General features: G+C 36.1%; 1 protein-coding gene across 1 annotated transcript in view; it reads right to left on the bottom strand.

The window, feature by feature from the left end:
• Rgs22 (regulator of G protein signaling 22) overlaps positions 1-27,131 on the bottom strand; it is a 112,284-nt gene that overhangs the window by 74,166 nt on the left and 10,987 nt on the right. Inside the window, exons 4-9 of the mRNA XM_078016868.1 lie at positions 15,088-15,309; positions 8,624-8,709; positions 7,548-7,716; positions 4,705-4,834; positions 2,310-2,925; positions 699-860 (exon numbers count right to left, since the gene is read on the bottom strand). Of these exons, the coding sequence (XP_077872994.1) occupies positions 699-860; positions 2,310-2,925; positions 4,705-4,834; positions 7,548-7,716; positions 8,624-8,709; positions 15,088-15,309 (1,385 nt within the window). The remainder of the gene's footprint in view (positions 1-698; positions 861-2,309; positions 2,926-4,704; positions 4,835-7,547; positions 7,717-8,623; positions 8,710-15,087; positions 15,310-27,131) is intronic.

Here is a 27,131-nt window from a genome sequence, read left to right as displayed (position 1 = left end):
TGCTAATTTTTAAAAATATCTGAATTTTTCTTTGGGAAAATCAGTGAGATTTAAAGCAAAGAAATTACACAATCAGATCCAACAGTTACAGTGGACACCATGCTGATCCTCAAAAAGCACACATTTTAATCTATACCGTGTCTGTTCGCTTTTCCTTGCTACCAGTCCTTTGAGTCTCAAGTGAAATGTGCCCTCTTTTCTGTGCTAAGCAGGGACCACGTGGTGTGCATTCACCATATTTCCTATTATTTAATTTCACCTGTCCATTCCTCTCACGGGACCATGACCCCTACCTAGTTGAACAGGTTTTATCCTTTATCCTTGGCAAGCACTTGGCCTAAAGGAAATGCTCAAAAAATGTTCATTGAGATGATAAAACTGTAACATTAGTTCTATGTATACACACACACACACACACACACACACACACCAATATTATGGGATACTGATCATAAAAGAGTAAAGTGTAGAAGGATGTGCTCACAAAGTTAAAAGAAAACTTAAGTCCAATCTCATTATGGATTTAGTCACCCAAATATTCCAATTACTTAAAAGTTAAGTATTTTTAAGAGGGTTAAAGATTAATAATGTTATTTTAAATTTCCATGAATTATAGGCCAATCTGACAAAGCCATAACTCATAAAATAGCCTAAGAAAAGTGAAAGTAAAAAACTTCAATTCACATTATTTTTCTTACCAATACAGAAGTAAAGGTTTTAAAACCTCAGACTGAATATTTTTTAAATGTTCTTCAGTCCAGTGAGATCCATCTAACAGTTTAAATTTTGATAAGATTTCTGCAGAAAGGTAGCAATCTCCGCTGCTCACTAGATAGCATTTTTTCATCTTCTCAAGATGTCTGAAATAAAACACATACCTACATATACACACATATTGACACAATATTCTATTAACCAAATGTGTTTCAGACAAATAATGGATGATCTCAAAACCAATATAGAAATACCACACATTTTTTTATGGTGATACAAATATTTCTCACAGTTATGGGAATAACAGAAGGGCATCTGTGGGAGGCTGAATGGTTTTGCAAAGCTGTCCACATCCTGATACTCAGAATTTGTTAATTTATTACCTTACTTGGGGTAAAAGAGGCTTTACAGATGTATTTAGATGAGGACTTTAAAGAGATTATTTTGGATTATCAGGGTAGTCCCAATGTAATGACAAGAGTCCTTTAAAAGAGGGAAGAAGGAGAGACAGTCATAAAGATGTGAGGACAAATAGAGAGGTCAGGGACAAGATGCCATGCTGATGGTTTTGAAGATGGAGGAAGAGGCCACAAACTCAGGAATGGAGGTGGCCTATATAAATTAGAAAAGGCAAAGAAATGGATCTCCCCTCCCCCACCCAGAGCCTTCGGACCTCCAGAACTATAAGAGAATAAGTAAAATTTAGTTGCTTTAGGTCACAAAATATAGGTATTTTTTTGTGGCAATAATTGAAACAGTATTAATCCTGAAAAACCTATGTAGGTTACTTGCATGTAACTTCCCTGAGAGGTCTTGAAAAGTGGTAATGACCTTCACTCCATAATCAGTCAGGTCACACTCCATAACCAATTACGGTGCCCCAGCTCTTACAACTATAAGTTCTTTAATCATTAAAATAACTAGAATAATCCTATCACTCAGCATATACTCAGTCGAATCTTAATAGGAATTGCAATCTACTGTAGATAATCTGCTTCAGAGAAGATCAGGAAACTACAGTCAAGATAAGGACTTTCCTAAAATAGTGTCCTCTTAAAATTCTCAGACTTCCGGTAACCTACAATATATGGAGCTAACCTGAACCCCATTAGATCTCCAGGAAGCTTTCCAGTGGAGAGACTCATTCAGATATCCAGCTACTTGGAATCAGAGCTAAGTTTCATGCAATCTGTTAACCAAGGAGTTTTTACTAGGAACAGGCCCTTACACTGGCATGAATAGATCTACTATGCAAGTGTGCTTAAACAACTGATAAGTGTTTTGTCTAAAACATTTAACATCATTGGAATGTTATAAAAACTTAAGTAGAAAATTTTAGAGTAGTTCTACAATTTATGGGATGAAACATTATGCAAACCCAAATCATTTCTATATTAGTACCTGAAAGCTATGAAAACAGAAAATTTGTGAAATCAAAATGTAGTATTATTATAAAAGAAATTTTATCATTATTCATTCCTCTAGAAGCGTAAGCTACATTTTTATGTTTATTTCAGTCTTTCTACTTGTCTTAAATAACCCAAATATTCTAGAATTTGTTTTTGAAACTATTGAAAAATAAAAAATAGAAATACCTTTGATGTCTTCCAGGGTCCTTTAGAACTTTCAACCTTTCAATATCCATCCATAGCCACAAATACTTTTCCCCTAATGTGCCCTTCATAAATTTCTTAAATCTTTCAAACTCCTTTCTATTGCCAATGTCATAAGTTCTGTGAGACATACACCAGTCAGCCCTGCTCTCGGGTCCAGTGCTCTCACTCGTTGAACTTAAACTTGTTTTTTCTAATAATATCTCTTCTGACTTTTTTTCCTTTTCAGTTTGAACTGGTTCAGCTGAAACATTCTTGCCAAAGAAAGGATAAAAACAATCAGGAAACGACACTTGATCTACTTTGTCGAAATCTATATAGTCTGGACTTTCTGTGAGAGGCTGGCCAGTAATTTGCTGAGTGGCTGCTCTTAAAACAGAGTATATAAACAAGTTTAAAAATTCTTCACACGTGGAGAAGTGCAATGTCAACTTTTCATTAGCTGAATCCCGTTGCTTCTCAAGGTATACTCTCAGAAGAGCATGAGAGGGAGTATCTTTTAGAGATACAGACCCTTCCTCCTCTTCTTCAAATTCAGTGATTTTAGAGAGGCTTTTTTTGGTCCTGGGGTGAACTCCATCATCAAAGATAAAACTCTCTGTATTAAATGATAAAGTGTGGTTAAGTTAGATATGAGACAAAATTGATATTGTTACACAGATGTTATAGAGCCTGCGTGGCAAATGACTTTATAACAGGAATGAGCACATGGACCAGTATTTTCAGAAGGATTCTGAAGCCACATTTGGAACCAGTAGGGGAAAAAACTGCCAACAGTTGCCTTCCTTGTCTTCCTTGAACATGGCAAGGGAGGCAGATGGACTAAATTTTTGATACTCCTAACACAGAGAATATTCAAAAAGACATTGTATGCTTTTAAAATTTAATATTTCGGACTGATATAGAATGACAAACAAAGACCAAATCTATTAGAAAAGTAGAGAAATCTATATTAAATAATTATATGTGCATGTTGTGTAATAAAGGAAAATTAGCTGTCATAGATGATGAGACCACAGATGATCAGACAAGAACTGGAATCATTAATTCTTTTAAATTCACTGTTTTAGAAAAAAGATTCAAATTCTAACATTCTTACAACCTATCATTAAAGTTACAAAAGAACAAGGCACTTATGAAGGCTTACAAATGGATTATTTTTACATTCTTTCTAAAGACATGGTATTTAGCTCCCATTTTTCTCTCAGAAATTAGTGAATATCAGATGACAGCACTGTATTTCACATGGTCAGTATAGCCACAGACCAGGTGACGGTTGTCATCTGTACCCACCCTTGATGAATATTTCCTTAGTTACTAGATTTCAAATCGAAATACACTAGAAATATTTCACTTTAATTTTTATTGAAAAAAATACCTATATACACTGCATTTTCCTACCCAATATCATAGACTTTGTGAAACTTCCAGGAGTTTCTGGGCTCAATCCCACAGAGTGGAAGGAAGCATATGATGCAGACATCTCTGCTCACCATCCTCCTGTGGACCTTGTTTTTCATATTTACTATCTATACTTTCCAATATTATACTTTAGCATTTTGAAGAAATAGCAAGAGACCCATAAATCCAATATTAAGGAGGTTATGTTCCTCTTTACCTAGACCTAGATTCAATTCTAGAGTATCCAGATTTATCTTCTCCTAAAGTTGCACATACCTTTCAGAAGGTTTAGAGTTAATACACCCTTACAGTTAGTAACTGTTTAAGTGAATTCCTGAACTCTTTTCCTGAATCACATCTAGATTTTTTCCTCTAATAATAATATAGCTAATAACTTCCATTTCTAGAAGTTTCCTTTTTTTTATAGTTGTTTTTGTGGAACGTTTGTCTCACCCACAAAAGCACCTATAAAAGCAGTAGAAATTTATTTGCTTTTCGAGGGGAAAAAATTGTCTGAACTTAAAAAACAGAAGAGAAATTCAATTTCTATAAATGACTTCACTTTTAAGAAGATAGAACTATTGTACCCACTTTATTGCAAAGGCTTAATAATAAGAACTTATGAACTGTGATAGGAAATAAAGACAAATATTTATCAATTGTAGATTAGATGCCAAGCACAGGGCACGCATTTTCTATACATTTAGCACGTATCATTAGTCTAATCTTATAGATGAGAAAAACAAGAAGTGGAATAAAATCATAAAAAATTCACACAACAAATAAGTATTAGAGTTGGGTTCTTTTAAACCCTCCCCTTTCACCATCCCAACTTGCTTCTCAAGAAGCAAGAGGAAGTGAAGAAGAGGCATGGGTGGTGTGGATAATGTTTTCTCTTCAGTCACAAGTTCTATAAGACTAGAACAAACAACAAACAAAGAGAAGCTCTGAGTCAATCTTGTCCTTTTCTGCTTACCAGTAATGGGTGAAATCGCTGGAGATTCAATTGTGCTGTGGGTTATACAACAGGGTAATGAAAAGGTACATACAGTTTCCTGACTTTGTTTTGCTAGTGTAAACCAATCTTTTGTTTGAGTGAAGGAAGCCTAGAAAAAATTTAACATAAGATTAACAGTAATCCTCCAATTGCCAACCTGGACAAATCATTAAATAATATTCAATTTGTGAAGTACAATATGTAATGGAAAAATTATTCTATGAAAAAAAGAAAAATTATACTAAAATGCATTAAGCAAGAGAATAACTTCAATCCATATATATTTTTTCATATCACATAATCAAAGGGAAAAAATGAGCACAATACCATCAAATTCTCCTCCACACTTACTCTCAGGCTATTGCTGACTAAAGCTGGACATGAAACCCTCCTTTCTGGATTTACTACATCCTTTGATGTATCTTTTGCTACCTTTTCTCATTTACAACCTTTCCAATTATTTCATGCTCTCGATTCTGCCTGACCTGGCTCAATGTTTTTATCAGCTCCTCCTCAATGTGATAGACCTCTACTCTTAGCACCACTGGCAACCTCTCCAAACTTAGTTGCCCCCTTTGCCTAAAACTCCATTTTTACAACTTTTCTTGGATTGGATGCTTCCTGCAGACTGATTGATTCCTGACTCCAACTGCTCCTTGGTCAGTTCTTCCTTTACTTTGTGTATCCCAAGCCAGCTGGCCCAATTCCCAAGCTGATTTGTAACTTCTAGAACCCCAGCCCATAAGAAACTCCTATCCCAGCTTTCCTGGGAAAATTCCTCTGGCTGCCTCTCTCTCAGAAATGTCATCTCCTATTTTTTTTTCCTAGATAATCTAAGTTGTTTAACAGGAACAGAGAAGGGAGTGTCCTACATTCCTCTCATTTCTCCTTTCCCCAATTGTCAGCTGGTGGGCACTTAGCCTAGCACTCAGAGAAGAGGCAGGGCTCCAATGAAAGACAGTGTCCCCTGTCTATTATACAGAATTAGCAGGACAAGTCAGGCCACACAATGGGACTAAAGCAAGAGAGAAAATGGAGAAGTGCCTCTCTGCATAGCCATTACCCTGTCTTGGGAGGAAGGCTCCTTGTGCATGAAAGCTTTGAAAGACTAAGAAGTCACCTTTGTTCCCTCTTTTCTTTAAAACCAGGTCATTTAATATTAATTATATGTTGCTCAATATTTACTTATAGAGCTACTATGCTTCTAAGCAGTATCTTAAGTACACAGAGGAGGCCAAAAATTGAGGCTCAAGACATTGAGGAAGAATAATATCCCAATGTCCCTGCTATTTCAACTGCATAAAAAGGACAGGGGAGAAAGAAATCATCACTTGGTCATCAGTCAATTATTCCACTTGGCACTTTTAAAGAGGGGCCAATTGTGTTTAGATGGTGTAACTAAAGGCTCAAAGAAATATTACCAATTATCATGAAGATTAATTCATATTTATAGTCATTTAAATAATTTAAGAGTCAAAAATTATGAATCCTCAAAGTTCAAAGGCTATGAAAAATTATGTAATGTAGTTAAAATATTCATCAAGTGAACAGAAATGAGTTTTTTTAATCTCAGAAAACAGCAAAAGTAAGCTAGCTTGGATTTTTACTTCCTATATTTGATTAATTTCACATAAAAGGAGTCAGGACTTAGTCTCCTGGATTGATCTTCCCTTTGCAAGTTTATTGGCCTCAACTATCAGTCCATATTTTATGACATTTCTGTAATATATAAATTAAGAAAAAAAATGCTTAAAATAAGTATAAGAGAGAAGAAAAATATGCCTTTAGTACATCACTAAGCATTATCAAGTAGAAATAATGGAACTGGTATAATTTTAAACATTCTTAATAAAGATTACTGATAGAAATGCCCCAATGATATAATTAACTAGAAGATACACATGGGGGAAAAAAGTTCAAATACCATTAGTCTATCCATTCCAACACAGACAAAAAAGAGGTTTCCTTTTATCTGACATCTTTAATCAATAGGAAGTGCCTGTCTAAAAAAAAAAAAACTGTATTGAAAAGAATTTGGAGTCAAGTCCTAGCTCAGCAGAAAAAGTGCCACAATTGATTAGCAATGTCTGTCCTGAATGAGCACTAAGAAAGCAACAGCACATGGAGCACATATTTGTCATTCCTGATTTTGTATAGAATTGTTTATCAGAAGCATATTCCCTGAAATAAGATCTGATTAAAATTAGAGACTAAATGCTGCTATGATCCAAAAGGACATTTGATTCTAGGTTCTATCTCTTCCAATGCATTCATACAGTTCCACATGTCTACAATCACGGAGGATAAATTTTTATCTCATAGCAGTTAAAAAATAATGCATTTTACTACTAAGGAATTATAGCAGTACAGGGGTGAGAAGATCCAATTCATCATCTTTTTGTGCAAAAGTTAACTGAATCCAAATAACAATTTTGGAAAGAACAATTAAATCAGGGGTAATGCATGTTATGCTTGCTTCCTGGGTGACACCGAGATGTTCTTTAGTCTTGCTTTTGTTACTTTAGATGTGAAAGGATACCTTAATCTAACTGTATTTTAAGTGAAAGAATAAATAGAAAATGAGTACACATAAATCCCCAAGAACTATTGTTAAGTATGCTTTAAATGGGGTTACATTTTTTTTTTTGGTGGGAGGGGTAGGGGTGGCTAGGGGTACTGGAGATTGAACCCAGGAGCACTTTACCACTGAGATATAACCCAGTCTTTTATTTTTTATTTTGAGATAGTATAAATGACATATATACCTATGAAACAAAAAGTTTCATTGAAGTTCTATCATAAAAAATTACTAATACTTTTACCTCGCCAAGAGAAATGTAGAACTTTTTCAGAACCAGTAGATCGTCTTCTTCATCCTGAGGAGGCGGCGGAGTAGGCAGTTTTCTCATGATCCAAGGAGAAGTATCTGCACCAAGTGTGAAAGTCATACCTGACTGGCTCCATCTTACTTGCGAGACTAACTTGGCTAACCTGAAATGCAGAAATCATGAATTTTGAAATAAGTTTCAAATATGGTAGAATTCAGGAAAAAGAAACCCCTAAAATTTCATTTTATGTATTCTCTCCTTGTAGCTCTACAGGATGATTCTCTTAAGCTCTGCTAAAACCAATGGCTTATTTATCAAACCACTCATTACTTAATATTTTTCTATTCTAATTTATTTTATTTTAAAAATAGTTGTTCTAAGCAAAAGTCAAATTTTAGTAGAATTTCAGAATGCTTAGGTATTTACAGTTTAAAAGTCAGGGAACATAAAGGAAAATCTTGGCCCTGTATTGATATGCTATCTTTTATTTATTTATTTATTTATTTATTTATTTATTTATTTATTTATTTATTTATTTATTTCCAGGGATTAAACTCAGGGGTACTCAACCACTGAGCCACATCCCCAGTTCAATTTTGTATTTTTATTTAGATAGGCCCTCACTGATTTGCTTAGTGCCTCACTTTTTGCTGAGACTGGCTTTGAACTCATGATCCTCCTATCTCAGCCTCCCGAGCTGCTGGGATTATAGGCGTTCGCCACTATGCCTGGCTGACATGCTATCTTTTTAATGTCACACTAACATTCATTTGTAAGCACCCACACATAAATACCATTATCACCATAGATAATTTTTAAAGTATAATGATCAAAGAAGTATAATTGAAGTACATTGGTTAAGTGATGTTTCTGTGAAATCTCTTTGGAAAAGTTAAGCAATTTTTGTCAGTGGTCTCTCACTCTTAATTCTATAGCACGTGGATCCAACTCCATTGGAGTCAAAGGCATACCATTTTACTAAGAAATCACAGAAAAAATGACTTTAGTTGAAAAAGTAGGCATTTAAAAATAGGTATACTAACAATAATAGATATATGAAACTCTAATACCTGTATTCAAAGTAGCAATCACTTTCTAGAAATGCTGGAAGTCTTTGTTTTTTGATCCACTTAATACCTTGTTCACGATTGAGACACTATTAGGAGAAAGTGAAAAAACGGTGTCAAAGAAAGTCACCTTTTAGGACAACTGAGGCCTAATCATGAGAGCAATACTGATCTCCTGCTGTCACTAGGTACTCCACTCCTATCTCTCTGTACAAGAGAGAGCAATGACCCTGAGCCACAAATGTGAGGCAACTTCTTGCGTATAGTACCTCTTTCATTCTCTCAAAAACCCTGTATCAACTATTATCTCCATTTTATAAATTAACTAGTTGAATCCAGGAAAGTTAAGTAACTTATTGGAGGAGGAGGAAGAGGAAAGAGAAAAAAAGAAAAGCCAGTCAATTTTAATATTTCTACTATCATAAAATAGGTTACGATAATCATAAACAAATCTAGGCCTGGTGGCATACACCTGTAATCCCAGTGACCTGGCCAAGGCAGGAGAATCTCAAGTTCAAGTTCAAGGCGTCAGTAATTTAGCGAGACTTTATCTCAAAATAATATAAAAAAGGGTAGGGATATAGCCAGTGGCGGAGTGCCCGCTGGGTTCAATCCCCAGTACTACTACTAATACTAATACTAATACTAATAATAGTAGTAGTAGTAGCAATCATCATCATCAGAAACAGAAAAAGAACCACCAAGGAAACAATAAAGGCCACTGTAGTGTAAAAATTTTTTTGTTAAATATTAAACACTCCCAGGTACTTTCCTAGAGATAACCAAGGCTGTATTGTGGTGCCACAGTGCAGGATTCTGTGGGTGCCCACATACACACCCAACTCAGGAGATGTTTCCACAGAGCATGTCCTGCACTCTCTGACCTAAAGCATGACTAGCTAGGTTGTGGAAGGGAAGAGGGGACAAGTTTATATATTAGACCACAGGATGCAATCTGAGGGATAAAAGGAGGAAGGCTGGAGGAGCAGCTAGGTCCTGACTGTGAATAGTCTTAATTAACATTAAAGAATTTAGATTTTACCTTGAGGTTGTGAAGGCAATACAAAATTACTGAGGAGTTTTTAAGCTGTAATTCATCCTGAAAAACCTACTCACTATTGATTTTAATTTTTCTTTATTCACTTTTTTCACAATTCTAAAGAATGTCAGTACTTCAACAAATGCCACCAAAAAGTAAAACCACCAATAAAACACACATCTCAGTGACATATTCGTGTCTGCATTTGTGTGGCTTTAATGGACCATTTGCTACAACCTAGTCTTGCTGTGACAGTAGCATTAGATGTCAACACAGACCATTACTAACTCCATGAGGAAAGTGATTGACCACGGTAGTGCTACTGGCATCTGATAAGCCGATGTTCATGAGAATGCACATGTGCTCAATCAACATTGCTGACATTTGGCACAAAGTCATTAGGCTCTCATGAATGGAAAACTTGGCATACAATGATCTCCTCCTGTTCAGCAAAAACATCCACTTGGTTTCATCAAACACTATCTTCTGGGCAACAAAAGAATAGAAGAAAACTATGGAAACAGCCAGCACCTGAATAGTATAGCACCTTACTGCCTGCCTGCCTTGTGGCTTCCAGTGAGATCTAAAAGAAATTTGGATCTTGCAGTTAGGAAGACTCCAAAGATGCTACAAACTGACAACCCTTCAGGATGCTGAAGTCTTCATAAGCAATACATTCAGTGGGTTAAAAAAAAAATGCCAAGTCAGGGCTATGGCACAGGCCTCTAATCCCAGTGGCTCCGGAGGCTGATACAGGAGGATTGCAAGTTCAGAGCCAGCTTCAGTCACACAAGGCGCTTAGCAATTCAGCGAGACCCTGTCTCTAAATAAAATACAAAATAGGGCTGGGGATGTAGCTCAATGGTCGAGTGCCCCTGAGTTCAGTTCCCCTCAAAAATGCCAGACTGTGTATAAAGAGCAATATAAACCCTTTAGGAATTCTATAAGGTTGTCAGATTAGTTAGTTCATCCAAAACCAAACTGCCTAATGATTAACTAAAAAATTGTTTACCTGCATATTTCCGCCTTTTACAAAATACGGGCATCTATTTGACCCAAAAAGAAAAGTTTGAAAAAATAAAATTGATTTTTATAACCATCCTGGTAGATGTCAAGTGACATCTGGTAGTTTGGATTACATTTTCTCTATGACTAAAGATTGTTGAATATCTTTTCATGTGCTCATTGGACCTTTATATCTTCTTTAAAGAAATGTCCATTCAAATTCTAGTCGGACTTTTAAATTGTCTTTTTAAATCTCCCTTCTTATTGTTAGGTTCTAAGAGTCCTTTATAAAATCTACATACAAGTTTTCATAAAATATGTAATCTGGAAATATTTTCTCCAGTTGTATAGGTTGTCTTTATTGGTAGTCTTTTTTAGAGCATATTTTTTTTTTTTAAGTTTTTGAGTGGGTGGTACTGGAGATTGAACCCAGGACCTTGCACATTCTACACAAGTGCTCTACCACTGAGCTACATCCCCAGCCCTTTTAATTTTTTTTTTTATTTGAGACAGGATTTCACTAAGTTGCCCAGGTTAACCTTAAACTTGCAATACTCCTTCCTCAGTCTCCTGAATAGCTGAGATTACAGCTGTGTGCCACCACACCTAGCTAAAAATTTTAAAATTTGATGAAGTCCAATTGATTTATTTTTTTCTTTTGTCACTTGTACTTTCCCCATCATATCTAAAAAAACAAACAATGCTTTATCCAAGATAATAAAGATTTATACCCATGTTATCTTCTAAAACATGATAAAAATTATCTTTTTTTATTCTTGCATTGCTGAATTCAATTTGCCTACCTTTTTTAAGGATTTTTGTGTCCACATTCATGAGAGATATTTGTCTGTCATTTTTTGTTTGTTTTGTGGTAGTGGGTATTGAACCCAGAGTTGCACTACCACTAACGTAAATGCCTGGCTCTTTTTATTCTGATACAGCTTCTCCCTAAATTGCCGATTCTGGCTTCAATCTTGTGATCCTCCTGCCTTGGCCTCCCAAGTTACTAGGACTAAAGGCAAGTACCACCATACCCAGTTGTTTGTGGGTTTTTTTTCTTTTCCTTGAATTTTCTTTAGTGATAGCATCAGAATAATGTTAGCCTCATAAAATTGAAATGGAAATTGATCTCTCCTTTTTTTGGAAATTGTCATTAATTTGGTATTATCTTATTCACTACAACACTCATTACTAAATGTCTGATAGAATTTATCAGTGCAGCTGCTAGGCCTGAAGTTTCTTTTGGGGAAGATTTCTTTTTATTTATTTATTTTTTATTGGTTATTCAAAACATTACAAAGATTGCAGAATCACATCGGTTGCACATCCACATTTTTACATAATGCCATAATAGTAACTGTTGTATTCTGCTACCTTTCCTATCCTCTACTATCCCCCCTCCCCTCCCCTCCCATCTTCTCTCTCTACCCCATCTACTGTAATTCATTTCTCTCCTTATTTTTTTTTCTTGGAGAAGAATTCTAACTGCAGATCCAATTCATTTAACACAGGGCTACTCAGATAATATGTTTTAAAAATGTTCTTATTAGTGCATTGTAGTTATATGTAATATTGAGATTCATTTTGACTTAATCATACACGTGTGGAATATGTGCTCTATTTTAGTCCTAGTACTTCCTTTTTCCCTCCCCTTCTCCCTTCTCCTTATTCTCTTTCCTTTACTGATCTTCCTTCAATTTATTTGTTGTTCTTTAATTGGTGCTTTATAGACATGTATAAAATCAGAAATCATTGTAGTATATTCACATAGCATAATTTAGCCAATTTCATTCTGCAGTTCCTCCCTTTTCCAGTCCTGCTCCTTCCTCCTCCTCTTTTATTCAGATTATCTTCATCCCCTTGAGTGAGCATTCATAATGTGTCTTTTGAAGAATATAGCCATTTAATTTAAATGACTGAGTTTGTGTAAAGTTGTTTGTCAAATTCTCTTATTTTTCTTTGAACATCTATAAGATTTGTAATGATATCCTTTCTTTCATTTCTGATAGTAGTCATTTATCTTTTGTCTTTTCATTTTTTATCATCTAGCTAAATGATTATCAATTTCATTGATTTGTTTCCCAAAGAAGAAGAATTCATTTTCATTTGATTTTCTCTCTTTAATTTAATTGATTTTCTCTGTTCAATGTAATTGATTTTGTTCTTTACTTTGGATTTGATTTTATTTCACTAGTATCTTATAGTGGAAGGTGGATCATGATTTGAGTTTAGTATTTTCTATTATAAATACTTGATGCTATAAATTTCTTTCAGCAGACTAATTTAGCTGCATCCTTCAAATTGTGATATGCTGGATTTTGATTTTCACTCAATTCAACACAGTTTCTTATTTCCCTTGAGATGTTTTGTTTAATTACTTAAATATTTGTGGAGATTTTCCAGATATTTTTTGTTATTAATTTATAGCTTAATTCTGGGTTAGAGAACATATTTTGCATGCTTTCAAATCTTTTAAGTTGAAATTTGTTTCGAGGCCCAGAATATGGTCCATTTTGGAAAATAGTACAAGTGTACTTTAAAAAAAATGTGTACCTGCTACTATAGGGTAAAATTTTCATAAATATTAACTACATTGTCTTGATTGCCAGTGTCATACAGAACTTCATGTCCTTACAGATCTCCTAGATTACTGAGAGAGCAGAGTTTTCATCTCCTACTGTAACTATGGACTTGTCTGGTTCCTCTTTCAGTTCTGTCAGCTCCTGTACAATATATTCTGAAGTCCTCTTGTAAGGTGGATACATATTGTGGATTGCCAAGCTTTCTTTGTGAACTGACCCCTTTATCATTATGGAACATTCCTCTTTTTCTTTTTTTTTAATAATTGATTTTTTAATGTAGATGAACACAATACATTTTTATTTACTTATATATTTTCATGTGGTGCTGAGGATTGAACCCAGTGCCTTACATGTGTGAGGCAAGTGCTCTACCACTGAGCTACAGCCCCAGCCCCACACGCCTCTTCTTCCATAGCGAGATTCCTTGTTCTGAAATCTACTTTGTCTAGTATTAATATAACCACACTCGCTTTCTTTTAATTAGTAATTTTATGGTATACCTTTTCTATCCTTTTTTTTCTTCTAATCTAGTTATGTCTTATATTTAAGGTTGATTTCTTGTAGACAAAAACTAGCTGTTTTTCTTTTTTATCCCATTTGACTCTGACTCTTTTTTTAAAATTGTTTATTAATTTATTTTTTACATGGTGCTCAGGCTCAAACCCAGTGCCTCACACTGTGAGGCAAGTGCTGTATGACTGAGGTACAGGCCCAGCCCCTGACTCTGACTTTTAATTACGGTGCTTTGGCCACTTAAATTTCATGTAATTACTGATGTTTATTATTTCTTCACTAGTAATTATTGTTGCTAATAAATATCATAGGCACATCAAGTAAAAAATCTTTTTTAACAAACAACTGATAACATTTAGACTTTAGGGGTAGGGGTTGTGGCTCAGTGGTAGAGCACTTGCCTAGCACATATGAGGCACTGGGTTCAATCCTCAGCACAACATAAAAATAAAATAAAGGTATTGTGTTCACCTCCAACTAAAAAATATGTATTTTAAAAAATTTAGACTTTATTTCCTCGTTTTGGCTTCAAAACAATGCCTTAATGTAGGTATTAATAGTAGCATTTAATTTGATATAAGTTAATAGGAAAGATAGAATATATATCTCAATTTAGTAACTGAAGAATTAAAAAACTTTAAGGCTGGAATAGAGCTATGTCTGAAGTGTTAGACCTATTTTAGCCTAGTTCTGTCAGATAAAAATAGTATTGTTAAACATTCATTATTATTGTCATTTGATCCACAGAACAAACCTAAGCACTAGGCAGTGAAAGCATGACAGATGATGAAAATGAGGTTCTTCAAAGTGAGTTGTTGAAGGACACAGACCTGGTAAATGAACAACCCATGTCAGAACCCAGCATTTTGACCTCATGCTAAGAAGAGAAAAACTAGAGGCAGTTAATAGAATTTAAGACCCGGGAGGTCAAAGCCACCTGCAGCAACTTGAGGATCAAAAGTTTTAACTACTAATTGCTTAATGGTATTGGTTTAAAACCCAAGTGAAGTAAATTCTCCATATAAGCTCACATTTCCTACAAAGCAACTAATCTACATAGTAAAGAATATACATTTATATTGCCACAAAATAATCTGATAATTTAAGTATTCCAAGTAAATCATGTTAACCTTCTTAGTTGATAAACAGCAACAAAGTTGCTAAATTGACCATTAGCTATGCCCAGATGATATAGTGCATAACAAATACTATGTGTATGTACAACAATAAATACAGTTAGATTTCAGAAAGGGAGGTCTAAAGAGCTATAATTTATTCCCACCAAACACTTTCTCTTTCAAGATATAAACTCAGATATGCTTTCTTACCATAATATTATAGTTGATATTAATAGTCTCATCTTCACTGGGGACACTCATGTGAATGGGTTTAACGTCATTCTTTCCTTTCCTTACTACATCATAGATGGGATTTCGAGGTTGCTGACTTTGTAGAATTTTTTTCAGTTGCTTTTCCAGAAGTTGTGGAGCATCGTTAATCACTTCAAAAACTCCAAAGTCCACATTAAATCTTATTGCCTCTGAAAATGTCTGCAATATAAATGTGTGGAAAATTTTTTAAAAAAATTTAAACCCAGAAACTGTCTTGGTGTTTATACATATGCGTGTGCACTTAGTTTTGTGTTCTTAATCATCTCCTTCTCCCATTAGGAGCTTGGAAATCCCTTGGCTAGAGATGAGGGGATCCACCAAGTCCTTCCTTACCAGTAACTTGAGATAAGTGACAGGGTATGATGTGGTAGAAGTTCCCTTTGTATAAACATTTTATTTTTGTTATTCTTTGAAACTAAAGAAAAATGAAGCAATCTCATTCTCTAAGAAGGGGGTGGATTCGCAGGGAAGAATGAGTAAAGGAAGAAGAAATAAGGCTCCCATTATCTCCTTTATCCCCAGGAGCCATGAAAGCTAACAATCTCCTATTTCTAAAAGAGAAAATTAAGGACAATATGTTCTTCATTAAAATTATTTCAACACCATTCCTCTCGCTGTAACCAAAAAAAAAAAAAGTGAAAGAAAATAACACTGTTGAGCTTTTCTCAATAACTACTAAATGCTGACAGCTTTTATTTAAAGTTAGCCAGTTAATATACAATAGTCATGAGTCTTTGAAAGCCAACTTGACAATAAATAGCTCTATGACTTTGGGTAAATCATTAAACATCTTGAGTTCTTTATTTCCATAAAAAGTGAATTGGTGCATTAGTCAAGTCTTGTCCCATTTTGCTCTCTAAATCCAGAGACGGGTCCCTTGTTCATGATATTCATTTATTTTAGGGTACCTTCAATAATCTGACTACTCATTTTTTTCTAGTTCCGAGTATCCACAGAATATGCAGTTAGCCAAATAGTAGAAAACATTAAACTCTTCCCCATGGATCAGTAAGTGTCCTAAGTACAGCATTAATTCTTACAAGTTTTACTAAGGAATTGCAGGATACACTAGTTATACCTTAATAAATGACAAAATGTCCCTGGAAAATTGGAACTAGAAAAATATATGTATATGTGTATGTGTTTACATTTGTATAGAGATGTAAAATAATATCATGTTTCTAAAGTCTGACTGTCTTCCCTTCTAAGGAATTTAAAGTTCATGAACAGGGCTGGGGTTGTGGCTCAGTGGTAGAGCACTTGCCTGGCATGTGTGAGGCACTGGGTTCGATCCTTAGCACCACATAAAAATACATAAAATAAAGGTACTGTGTTCATCTACCACTAAAAAAAAAAAAAAGAATTAAATGTTTAAAAAATAAATGAAGTACATGATAAACAAACAGAGCTCAAGAAGATTATTGGTCCACGGTCCAAAAAGCCTCAAAGCCAAGCCTTACCTTCAAAATGACAAGCCTGGCTCAATGAATAAGTATGAATAAATTGTGTATTAGAATGTGTATAAGAATGTGTATAAGAATGCATTAATAAGTATATATATTTTATTGGTTGCCTAGCATCTTTCAAATATGGAGATTCAAACAGGCACCACTTACCTGAATGTGAAATATTATTCCTGAATTATGCTATTAATTGAAGAGATAAAAGAGTGCTGATATCATAGACTGGATTTATCTAGCTAGAGAAGGAAATGAATTAAACTCAGTAGTAAAGGGACATCACAGATCATCGGGATGAGAGAAATGGAAGAGGAAATGTGAAAGACCTGGAAAAGATTTTTTCCTAGGTCTGAGTATCCACAGAATAAGTGAATCAGCTTGACCTTTGTTGTTTTCCTTTCTTTTTTCTGCTTTCTACCCTCAGACCTGGTAGCAGAACACAAAGCTATGATGGTTTAAAGTACAGAATGCCAACTAGTCAGATCAATAGATAAAGAAAAAAATTCTACTAATCAAGTAAAAAAAAATGCTCAAGTAAAAAGCATTAGAGGGACTGTGGCACTCTGAGCCCCTCAGTAACCAATCTTACTTAGCAGTACTAAATAGTTAAGGTACAGTGGCAGAAATAACAGGGAAGATAAAAATCTACTGTTCACTGGCCATCTACCCTGTGCAGGTATGTGATGGACACCTTAACAGCACTCCAAGTCCTTCCACATTCCTGAGATAGGTCTTTACAGAAAACTAATCTCAAGATGGCTAAGTGATATGATAACCCATAGATTCAGACCCACGAAGTGATAGCTCAGTGCTTTGGAAATAAGCCTGTCTGGTTCCAAAGAACCTTCTTTACTGCATTGCTTCACAGACAATAAAACTAACATGTACTGACCACTTTTTCAACGCCAGGCACTGTGCTAAGTAATAACCCTAGATAGTTAAGAGGATTCTCAGTGTTTGGATTCCAAAGCCTATGCCTCCCTTTACTTTGGGATTACTAGTAAAGGCACAGAAGCATGAAGCAACATGGTGGGTGTGGGTGACTTGAAGCAGTTCAACACAGTTGGAAAAGAACTAGAATAGCGAGAGGTAGAAAAGTTTAAGGAATAGAGGAAAGAGACCTGAGGCACATAAGGTAGAAAGGACCAGATCATAAAAGTCTTTGCATGCTATTTTAAGAAGTAAAGCCATTTTTTTGATCCTCTGGGAAAGAAGGAGGCATGACTAAATCCTAAGTAGGGCAGTAACACAGTTACTAATGGTTTGTGTTTTAGTAAGTTTTCTGAGGTAGCAATCTGGAGGATGTACTGTCTCCTTGCCAGCTCATGAGCCAGGAAGCTAGACTGCTTCCACCAGATGACAGAGTGACTGTTGTAACAACTAGGTTTAGGGTAATAATTGTTAACTCTCCAATACAAAGCAAAACTATGGCTGAGAAAGGTTAAATGACCCCTTCATGGTGTATCAGCAAGTTCTATAAGTTCTACAGAACTCTGGATTGATAATTATGAAACAGATTTAACCAAGGGAATTTTAATTAGGCCTTAGGGTGAGTGCTGCAGACCAGCTCACTCAGGATCTATTCCAAACTCCTGAAATGCTAGGCCTGGGAAACTAAAAACTATATTTGCAGGACTTCATGTAAGTACGGATTCATGTGTGATTCAGGTTTTACTACTTATATGCTCTTAAGGTTTGGATATGAGATGTTCTAAGTTGTTCTTGGTATTTGGGTCACAGTGATGAAAAGCTAACAAAAAAATAAATTGGTACTAAGAAGGGGGGCGTTGTTGCTATGACTAAATTGGCCAGGTGGTTCAGAAGTCTTTGGAAATGTTTTTGTGGGAGGAGTTTGAAAAAGTTCAGAGATGCAGGCTGGAGAAGCCTGAGAATGTTGGAATGGTGGAGCATGATGGGCGATTCTAGTGGAGCTCAGAAGACCAAAATGTACATAGGAATGTAGATAATAAAAATTGTGTTCATGACATTTCAGAAAACAAGGGTTATATTGGGAATTGAACTAAAGGCTGTTTGTGTTACATTCTGGCAAAGAAGTTGACCTACATTTTTTCCCATGTCCTGAGACTTTCTGTGAGGTTTAATCTAAAGGTGATGGGCAATTAATATGGTTGGGAAAATTTCAAGGCAGCACAGCATTTAGGCAGTGGCATGAATAATGATGGATTCATTTAGCCAGGTTTACTGGGACCAGAAAACAGAAGGATTTTTAAAACTTGCAGTTTGGCCAAAAGTGCAGGTAAAAGTGGGGCCAAGGATGGTGTGCTTGTTAAAGAGATTACAGCCACTAAAGAGATGCTAAATACTTTGCATAGGAACAATGGAAAAAATGCCTTGAGGGCATCCTTGGCCATACACATCACAGGTTCAAGGGTATTAAAGTAAAATAAGACCTCGGGAGCATCCTGCTTGCACAGGGGGACCTAGGAAGTTGTTTCACTATGCTCAGCCACTCAGAGGCAGCTGCAGTTATGATCCCAGGGGCCCAATTACCACTCAAGCTGGCAGCAGACCTTAGCATTGTCCATGTGGTGCTAGTTCTTCAGGAATGCAGAATACTGGAGTTACAGGTCATGGAGGCTTCCACTGAGATTTGGAGGGAAGGCCTGGGAGGCTAGGCAAAGTGTAGCAGGGTTGAAATCCCTATGGGCTGCCCTTGAGAGGGCAGTACATGAAGTTGTGAAGGTGAAACTTAAGTGAGAATGGAGACCTCAGGATTAAGAGGTGCCAGTAATGTAGACTGTCTGCTGAGAAAAACTGTGGCTACAGAGAAAGCCAAGCTAAACAGAGAGGCCATGAGTGCTGAAGCCAGAAAGGCTGAAGAGACAGGGCTGCTCAAGCCCTTTGGAGACCACATCTCTTTACCATGTGCACCAGACACCAGATGGGGAGCTACTTTTTTTGCCCAGCTGGGTTTCAGTCTTGGTTTGATCCCATCCCTTTTTTGTATGCTCCTATTCCTCTCCTTTGGAAAGGACATGTTCACTCTGTGCCATTGTATACTGGATATATGTCACTTGCTTTTGATTTTTATAGTGGCTCATAGCCAAGAGTTTGCCTTGAGTCTCAGATGAGACTTTGGATTTGGACTTTTAAGTAATGCTGGAACTATTGCCTATGGGGACTCTTGGAGTTGTTCTAAAGGTATTTTGCAATGTGAGGGGGCCAGGGGTGGAGTATTATGGTTTGGATATGAGGTGTCCCCAAAGGCTCCAGTGTTAATGTGGGAATATTTAGAAGTGAAATTGGATTGAGGGCTGTAACTAAATCAGTCCATCCTAGTTTGAATGGACTCTGGGTGGTAACTGTAGGCAGATGGAGCATGTCTGGAGGAGGTGGATCACTAGTGGCATGCCTGGAAGGGTGCTTCTTTTCTGTGATCCCTCCCCGCTCCTCTCTGCTTCCTGCCTGCCTTGAGCTGAGCAGCTTTTTCTGCCGTGCCTCCTCCCATGATGTGCAGCCTCAGCTTGGGTTTGGAGGAAAAGAGTCAGCCATTTATGAACTGAAACCACTGAAACAGTGAGCTCCAAATAAACTTTCCCACCTCTAAGTTGTTCTCATCGAGTACTTACTTGGTCACAGTATGGGGAAGCTAACTAACACATATGGGCCCACAAAAATATCTGAATACTGAACCTAGGTAAGTGGTGAAAGAGGAGAGGTATATATCCATTCTTAGAGAGAAAAACTAAAGCATGTAGTTTTTTTGGTTTTTTTTTTTTTTTTGGCAAATGCAAAAGGGAAATATGTCCAAAAGGACAATATTAGAATTTTATGTCTGGTTTAGTTATTGATCTTTAAAAAAGATTTGACTAATCCAGAAACTATCCAGAGAAGAAAAAGCAGAATGATTAAATGGGAGAAATGTTGGGCAAACTACTTTGCCTTTCTGAAACATCATAAAAGGGGAGAAGGGACTTCAAATGGATAATCCCCAGGTGCCTTCCACTTCTAATACTCTGTCAGTCCAAGATGACTGTCCATGATAAAAAGATTCTGTATCTTCTCTTCTCTAGCAGTATCACCCAACTCCACCGTTCTTTTAATTCATTCGTTTATTCAATAAGTATTTATTGAATCCTTGTTAAATAAAATATGATGGATGATATATTGCTATATTGAAGAAACCAATACAGAGCATCCTCCACAAAACTCTAAAATGACATGGTTTATACCTCAGAGCACACACAGTCTAACAGAGGAAGATGAGTAAATACACTAGATAAAGACCACTCTCCAAGCCAGCATGTAAGGTGAAATCATATTTAGTCAAAATTACCCCCTTGAAATCTTTGAAAGCACCCATAAAATATAATGTTACCTTAAACACTGTTCTCAAATTGATCGGTTTTCCTCTGTTCAGTTAAGAGCAAGATAAGGTGGAATGTTTGGGTTTAAAACTCATGTTGTGCAAAAATGTTATATTTAACACTAGAATTGCCCTTGGCAGGAGATTATACTATCAAGAGGAAGGAAGAACGAGACCCATGAGGGAATGGCAGATTCTCCTCTTCCATCTCACATCCTCTCCAGGACACACATTCATAAATTGGTACAACAATCAAGCTTATTCTCAATCTTTAAATCATCCATGCTGCCTCTGCTAAGCATGAACATTTCAGTTTGCACAGCAATGCATTATAATGCAATACCACTTTAAAACACAGAAAGCACAACTGAAGCAATACAGAGTGGTGTGGTGGCACATAAGAATTCATTTAGCTATCTTTTGTAAACTAAGGAAGAGGTGTGGAGAAAGTGGGATGTTAGAATTGGGTCCTGAAGAAAGAACGGACATTCCTTAGTAGACGAGAGGGAAGGAAATTCAGCAAGAGGAGGAGCCAGTGCATCCAAATACAGGAACACAAAACAACAGGCACCTCTTGTGAACCGCAAGCAGGTGACATTGTGGAAGTTTAGTATGTGAGGGGAGAACACCAGGAGAGAAGCCTGGAGAGGAAGACAGGGGACTAGCTCATCAAGAAGCTGCACTGTGGTTCTTTGAGAGAGGTCCCTTGACCAGCAGCATCAGCATCACCTAGGAAATGTAAGAAATGCAAATTCTGGGGCTTCTCCCTAAAACTGGAGACTGGGATGGGGCTCAGCATTCTTAGCTTTAAGAAGCTCTTGGGTAATTCTAATGCACACCCAGTCTTAAAAACCATTGCTTTAGAATGACAAGGCACTACTGAGGAGTTTTTAGCTGAACAGAGGCAGATTTCATGTTAAGACAAACTCCAAAGCCAACTATCTGTTCCCTCATGCTGTCACCTGTACTCGCCTACGTGAGGGTGCCTGCTGTCTATATTCTGTACACAGGAGAAAGAACTCTGCTTCATTATCACTCAAATTCTTATTTCTGCTTAAAAAGAATCTCTCCCATGTATCATGTCCTTTGTTTTTACCATTTCCAAGCGTGTCTACAAAGCTCCCAAAGTTAGTTAAGTATGAGACCATAAAAGATACTCAGGTTAGGGGGGATAGAAATGAATGATATGGGAAACATTTTCCCAAAAAACTGACTAGGCTGATTAAGAACACTCAGTTTTTAATCATATGACAGGAAAAATCTTCAGTTTGAACCTCAAACTCAATCCTCCACAAGCTGTTACAGACTGCCCTTTTCCTTACTTAATTTTCTTATTTCAAGAGTATCATTTTCCAAATGTTCTAAAATGAATTGACCTGAAGGTGGTGAAAGCTAACTTTGTAGTACTAGTCATCCATGTGCGAAAAATATTTTCACAGAAAAAGCAAGTGCATGAAAATATTTTTACCACAATAAATTGCTGGTTCCACATTTCTTTGAAAAGAAGAGGGGGGAAAAAAAACCTGTGAATAATTAGCAATGTGCTTAAACTGCCAGCCCTGCACCACTGAAACTTACCGGGTGCCAAATTATTTAGCTGAACAGTATTTAAATTAAAAACTAATGACTAGGTTAATTTAATACATGTTCATCTCTGCTCCAACTCTGTCTCTACTAATTGAGCTCCAAAGCTATATTTTAAACATGCATCCTAGTCAGTGAATAAAAAACATCTGACTACTTGAATATAACAAGTCAGTTCCCAATCACAACTTATTTTAATCTAAATTTTATTGTCATTTTAGATGTTTAGCTATAAACTGTTTACTGGAGATTCACCAATCAGATGAATGGAATAATGTGTCACATAAGACGTACAGAAAATATGCTTAGTTAATAAAGTGATTTACGTTAGGTAACGTGAGTGTTTTATGTTGGAACTACAAGGTTTATCAAAACACCCACAGGTATAAACACTAAACTAAGCAATTATCAAAGCTCTATCAACACCTTGAAAAAATAATCTCTGAGCATTTAAATTCTGGCAAGGGGATACCCAAGCCCTCTACCCCCTTACAGACTACTCAATCTCCAAATCTATATTTTCTGTTTCTCTATGTCCCCCTCAACTAACAATCCATCTAGCATATAACTCCTCCATAAAGCTGCAAGAAATTATAATAGTTTACAGATAAAAAAAAAGTGTAGAGAATCAGTCCAAAAAAAGAAGTTATGGTACAATTCCAAAAGCTCATAGCTAAGCATGGTCTGGCAAACACATGACATACCTTGCAAAGAGGGTATAGACCAGGCCACCCCTTCAGCTTCTGCAAACCATAAATGTCACAAACATTCGAAACCACCCACAGAGGACCAACCTAAATCTATGTGGGCTCGTCAACTCAATCCCACAACAGTCACTGAGCATAAAACACACAAAACAAAACCAAAAGGAAAAAATGTTTTCACACTATAGCACAGAAGAAAACTTAATAAGCAAACACTTGTCCATAAAGAGTTGACAGCAGGAAAAAAAAAAAAAAAAAAAACAACCTCCCAGACACCAAATGAAAACAATATCTGAATGTGAACTTGGCACAAGAACAAACAGAATGAAGTTATGAAAGCTAGGATTTGGAAAGTGCCATAATCATTTATAACAGCGGCAACTGTCCTGGATTCCCCTCATCAAAAAATAACATGGAGGCAGGCTACCAGCCATTGATTTCTGGATCTTACAATGTGGTCCCAAGGGTGCAATGTTGTAATGGAAAGAAATAGTATAGGAGCCAGAAAGCCTGATTCCTAGGTCCATTCTTGGCAAAATCTAGCTATGGGACTTTGGGCTTGTTAATACAGATGTAGAAGAACTCTTAGAAATCTAGATGACTGAACGGCCCCATAATATGTATCTACACTCTCAGGCTTAATTCTGTAGTAGTTTTGGGTGGGAGGTGGGGATGGAGACCAGGGAGGCAGGAGTAATCCTTTACTTGTTTATTTCAAGGATCTTATATAAAAGATGAGGAAATAAAAACAGAATCATCTTCAAGAAGTTTTGGGAGACACAATAAAAAGACCTATATCTTTGTCCCCAAGAAATTTACAATGTAGCTCCTGAGATAAAATGAGCAGAGAAGAAATTGATCAAAATTCTTTGGTTGTGTAAGTTCAGTCTTCCACGATAGATAGATAGATAGATAGATAAACAGATAGATACTCTCCCCTATGCAATATTCTATAAGATGACTTCCTGACTTCCATGTAAATACCTCTAATCACATGGAGTTTACTCCTACATAAGACATCCCTATTTCATTGTTTGAAAATAAACCTGAAAATTAGATTTCCTCATAAATGAGGCCTTGGTCATATCCTTTAGTGTCACAGAATATGTTAATCCCTCTTCCTCAATCAGATCTTCAAATATTTGATATGTCTACTCCATCCCACCCCAACCACCCAGTCCTAAGCCAGGTTAAACATGCACACTTCTTTCAATCCTTCCTCATCTGACACAGTTTCCAGAGTGTTCATGGGCTAGGTCTCCCTGAGTCTGGTTTGGCAGAGCAGCCCTTAACATATGGCACCAAGAATGGAACACAATATTCCAAATGTGGTCTCACGATTCAACCTTATTATGAGTGCCTTCTATGCTCCCAGACTAATGTTTTTCTTGATCTTGACTATACTTCTATTAATGTATTCCAAAAATATATTAGTTTTGTTTATTTTAGTTCATTTCATACTATATACCAGAATAAAAATGAGACCAGAGTCTGTTATTCAAATGATCATTTTATTTCTCTGTTGCCAGTTCTGTAGACATCATAATGCAGCAGAATCAAAAGGTTTTGAGCCATGTGGTCCTAGATGGACCCTTGTCATTTACAAGCTGAGTGACCTTAAACTGGAAAAACACTGATTCTCTTGCAACTTTTCACACAAGTCTCTGATAAATATAATTTTAAAAGGCAAAGTTGATGACAGATTTGTGTGGCATACAAGATTATTCTCCAGATTGGCAATGATCTGCCAATCCAATCAAAGTGGTTGCCTGTTAGGTTTCAGGAATGGAAGAAGAGATTATCTGATTAGCGAAAAGAAAGAAAAGAGAAGCACTAATCCTTAATATACATTACCTCACTTCTTTTTTTAAAAAAATATTTTTTAAGATGGACACAATATCTTTATTTATTTTATTCATTTTTATGTGGTGCTGAGGATTGAACCCAATGCCTCCACTCTACCACTGAGCTATAACCCCAACTCCACATTCCCTCACTTCTTAATAATCTTATAAAAGGCAAGTATATTGTTTTTACAGATAAATAAGTAAAGGAATTTAGTGATGTTTCTAAGATCACACCAGTAATGAGTAGAAAGACCACACTCAAACACACTTTGGTCTCACTCCTGTCACTAACAATTACATGGTGAGAATGGAGCATAAGAAAATATATGGCCAAGGTGGGTTAGAGGAGCAGAAAACAGTGTGCAGAGTGGCATCAGTAATACACACTAGAGCAGAGCCAGAAAGATTGAGCCAAATTATCATGGGTCTTGAATTCCATACTAAAGAATGTCGAGTTCAATCTGGTTATAGTTAGTGAACCAGTTCAAATATTTGAAAACTAATTTCACAGATAATGATAAGGACTTTGGGGACAAATAAAGCAATATAAGTGGTGTGTGTGTTGGGGATATTATTTTAGAGTTGGTAGGGAAGGCTTTCTGAACAGAAGTGATTTAAGTCAGGGAGAAAGTGATATAGTACCTTAGGGAAGAGTGTTCCAGGCTGAAAGACCCTGAAAGTATTTGGCATATTCATATTTGAGATACATGGAGAAGGCTACTTAAGCTCAAAAAGAATTATCCAAGGAAAAAGGATAGGAAATAAAGCTCAAAAGATGGCAAGGACCAAATCATACTGGATTCTGGATTTTACTCGTAGTTAATGAGAAGCCTCTAAAACAGGGTTTTGAGCAGATCAGGAAGTAACATCATTCAATTTATTATTTTTAAAACACTTTATTGAAATCCTAACTCACTGAATTTATGATTCCTTAAAATATACCAGTTCAAAACGATCCTAAAAAAGAGATTAGTTTGGCACACTGATTCTCAGTAAACCCATGCTGGCTTCTAATTCTTAGCTAAGTGCTTATAAACTAAACATCACTAATCTGGTCTAGAATTTTGCCAGGCACTTGGTTTAAGAATCTATCACTCCTTCTCCTCCCTATCCCCAAATTCTTTTTGCAACTGTGTGACATTTTCCCTTCTCTTGTCTTGTGATGTGAAGAATGGGTAATTGACAGGTTGACCGTGTGATATTACCTATGGTGCAAAAGAAGGTATGGGGGAGGGGGCAGTAAAAACAGGGGATTTGGAAATAGAAAAGAGGCCAGCCTGAAACACATGAAGGTTTCAAATTTATGAATGTCTACTGGGGAGGGATGAAAAACATGACTACACAGAGTTCAACAGAAATCACACTCTATTATTTCACCCAAAGCCTGGAAGAAAACATACAAAAATGGTAATGTTTATTTTGACTGAATGGCAGGATTATGGTTGAATTTTTCTCACATTTTTGACAAAATTTCTATATTATTGTTACATTACTTGTATAATTTTAAATAGATTTTTTTTAAAAAAAGAAAGTTAAGCAGGGGAATTTATTTTCTGGAGCAAGAAAAAGTTGGGAAAATCCCAAATCTTGAAACTTAAATGTTCAGAAACTAAAGTTAGACTTACAGAAATTTTTCTATTTAAAATTCTATAAAAAATACAAAATTTGTTATATATTTAGAGACCTTGATCACATGTATTCTAATATGTAAAATTATATGCATTAAAAATATATAATTTTATAGAGGATGGAGAAACAGTGGAGATTGAAGAGCACAAAGGAAAGTTTATTCATTCTAAAAGAACGAAATTCTTGCAATTTTGTGACACTATTGGATCTTTTTAAGTAATGTATAACAAGATGATGAAAGGTAGACTATCAAATCCTGAAGTGCCACTCAAGTCTTGTTCCTGGAAAGAGAGAAGGTACCCTGGTGTCTTTAACTCTTACATATGGTTCTAGAGATCCAGCTGAACCAAGTGCAGGAGAGAACACAGATTATTTGGGTGGGAAAAATCACAAAACAGCCATGGATGTATAAATAGATACATACCCAAAT

Source organism: Ictidomys tridecemlineatus, chromosome 7 (assembly GCF_052094955.1).
Source record: "Ictidomys tridecemlineatus isolate mIctTri1 chromosome 7, mIctTri1.hap1, whole genome shotgun sequence".
Classification (NCBI taxonomy): domain Eukaryota; kingdom Metazoa; phylum Chordata; class Mammalia; order Rodentia; family Sciuridae; genus Ictidomys; species Ictidomys tridecemlineatus.
This window is presented reverse-complemented; position numbering and strand designations above follow the sequence as displayed.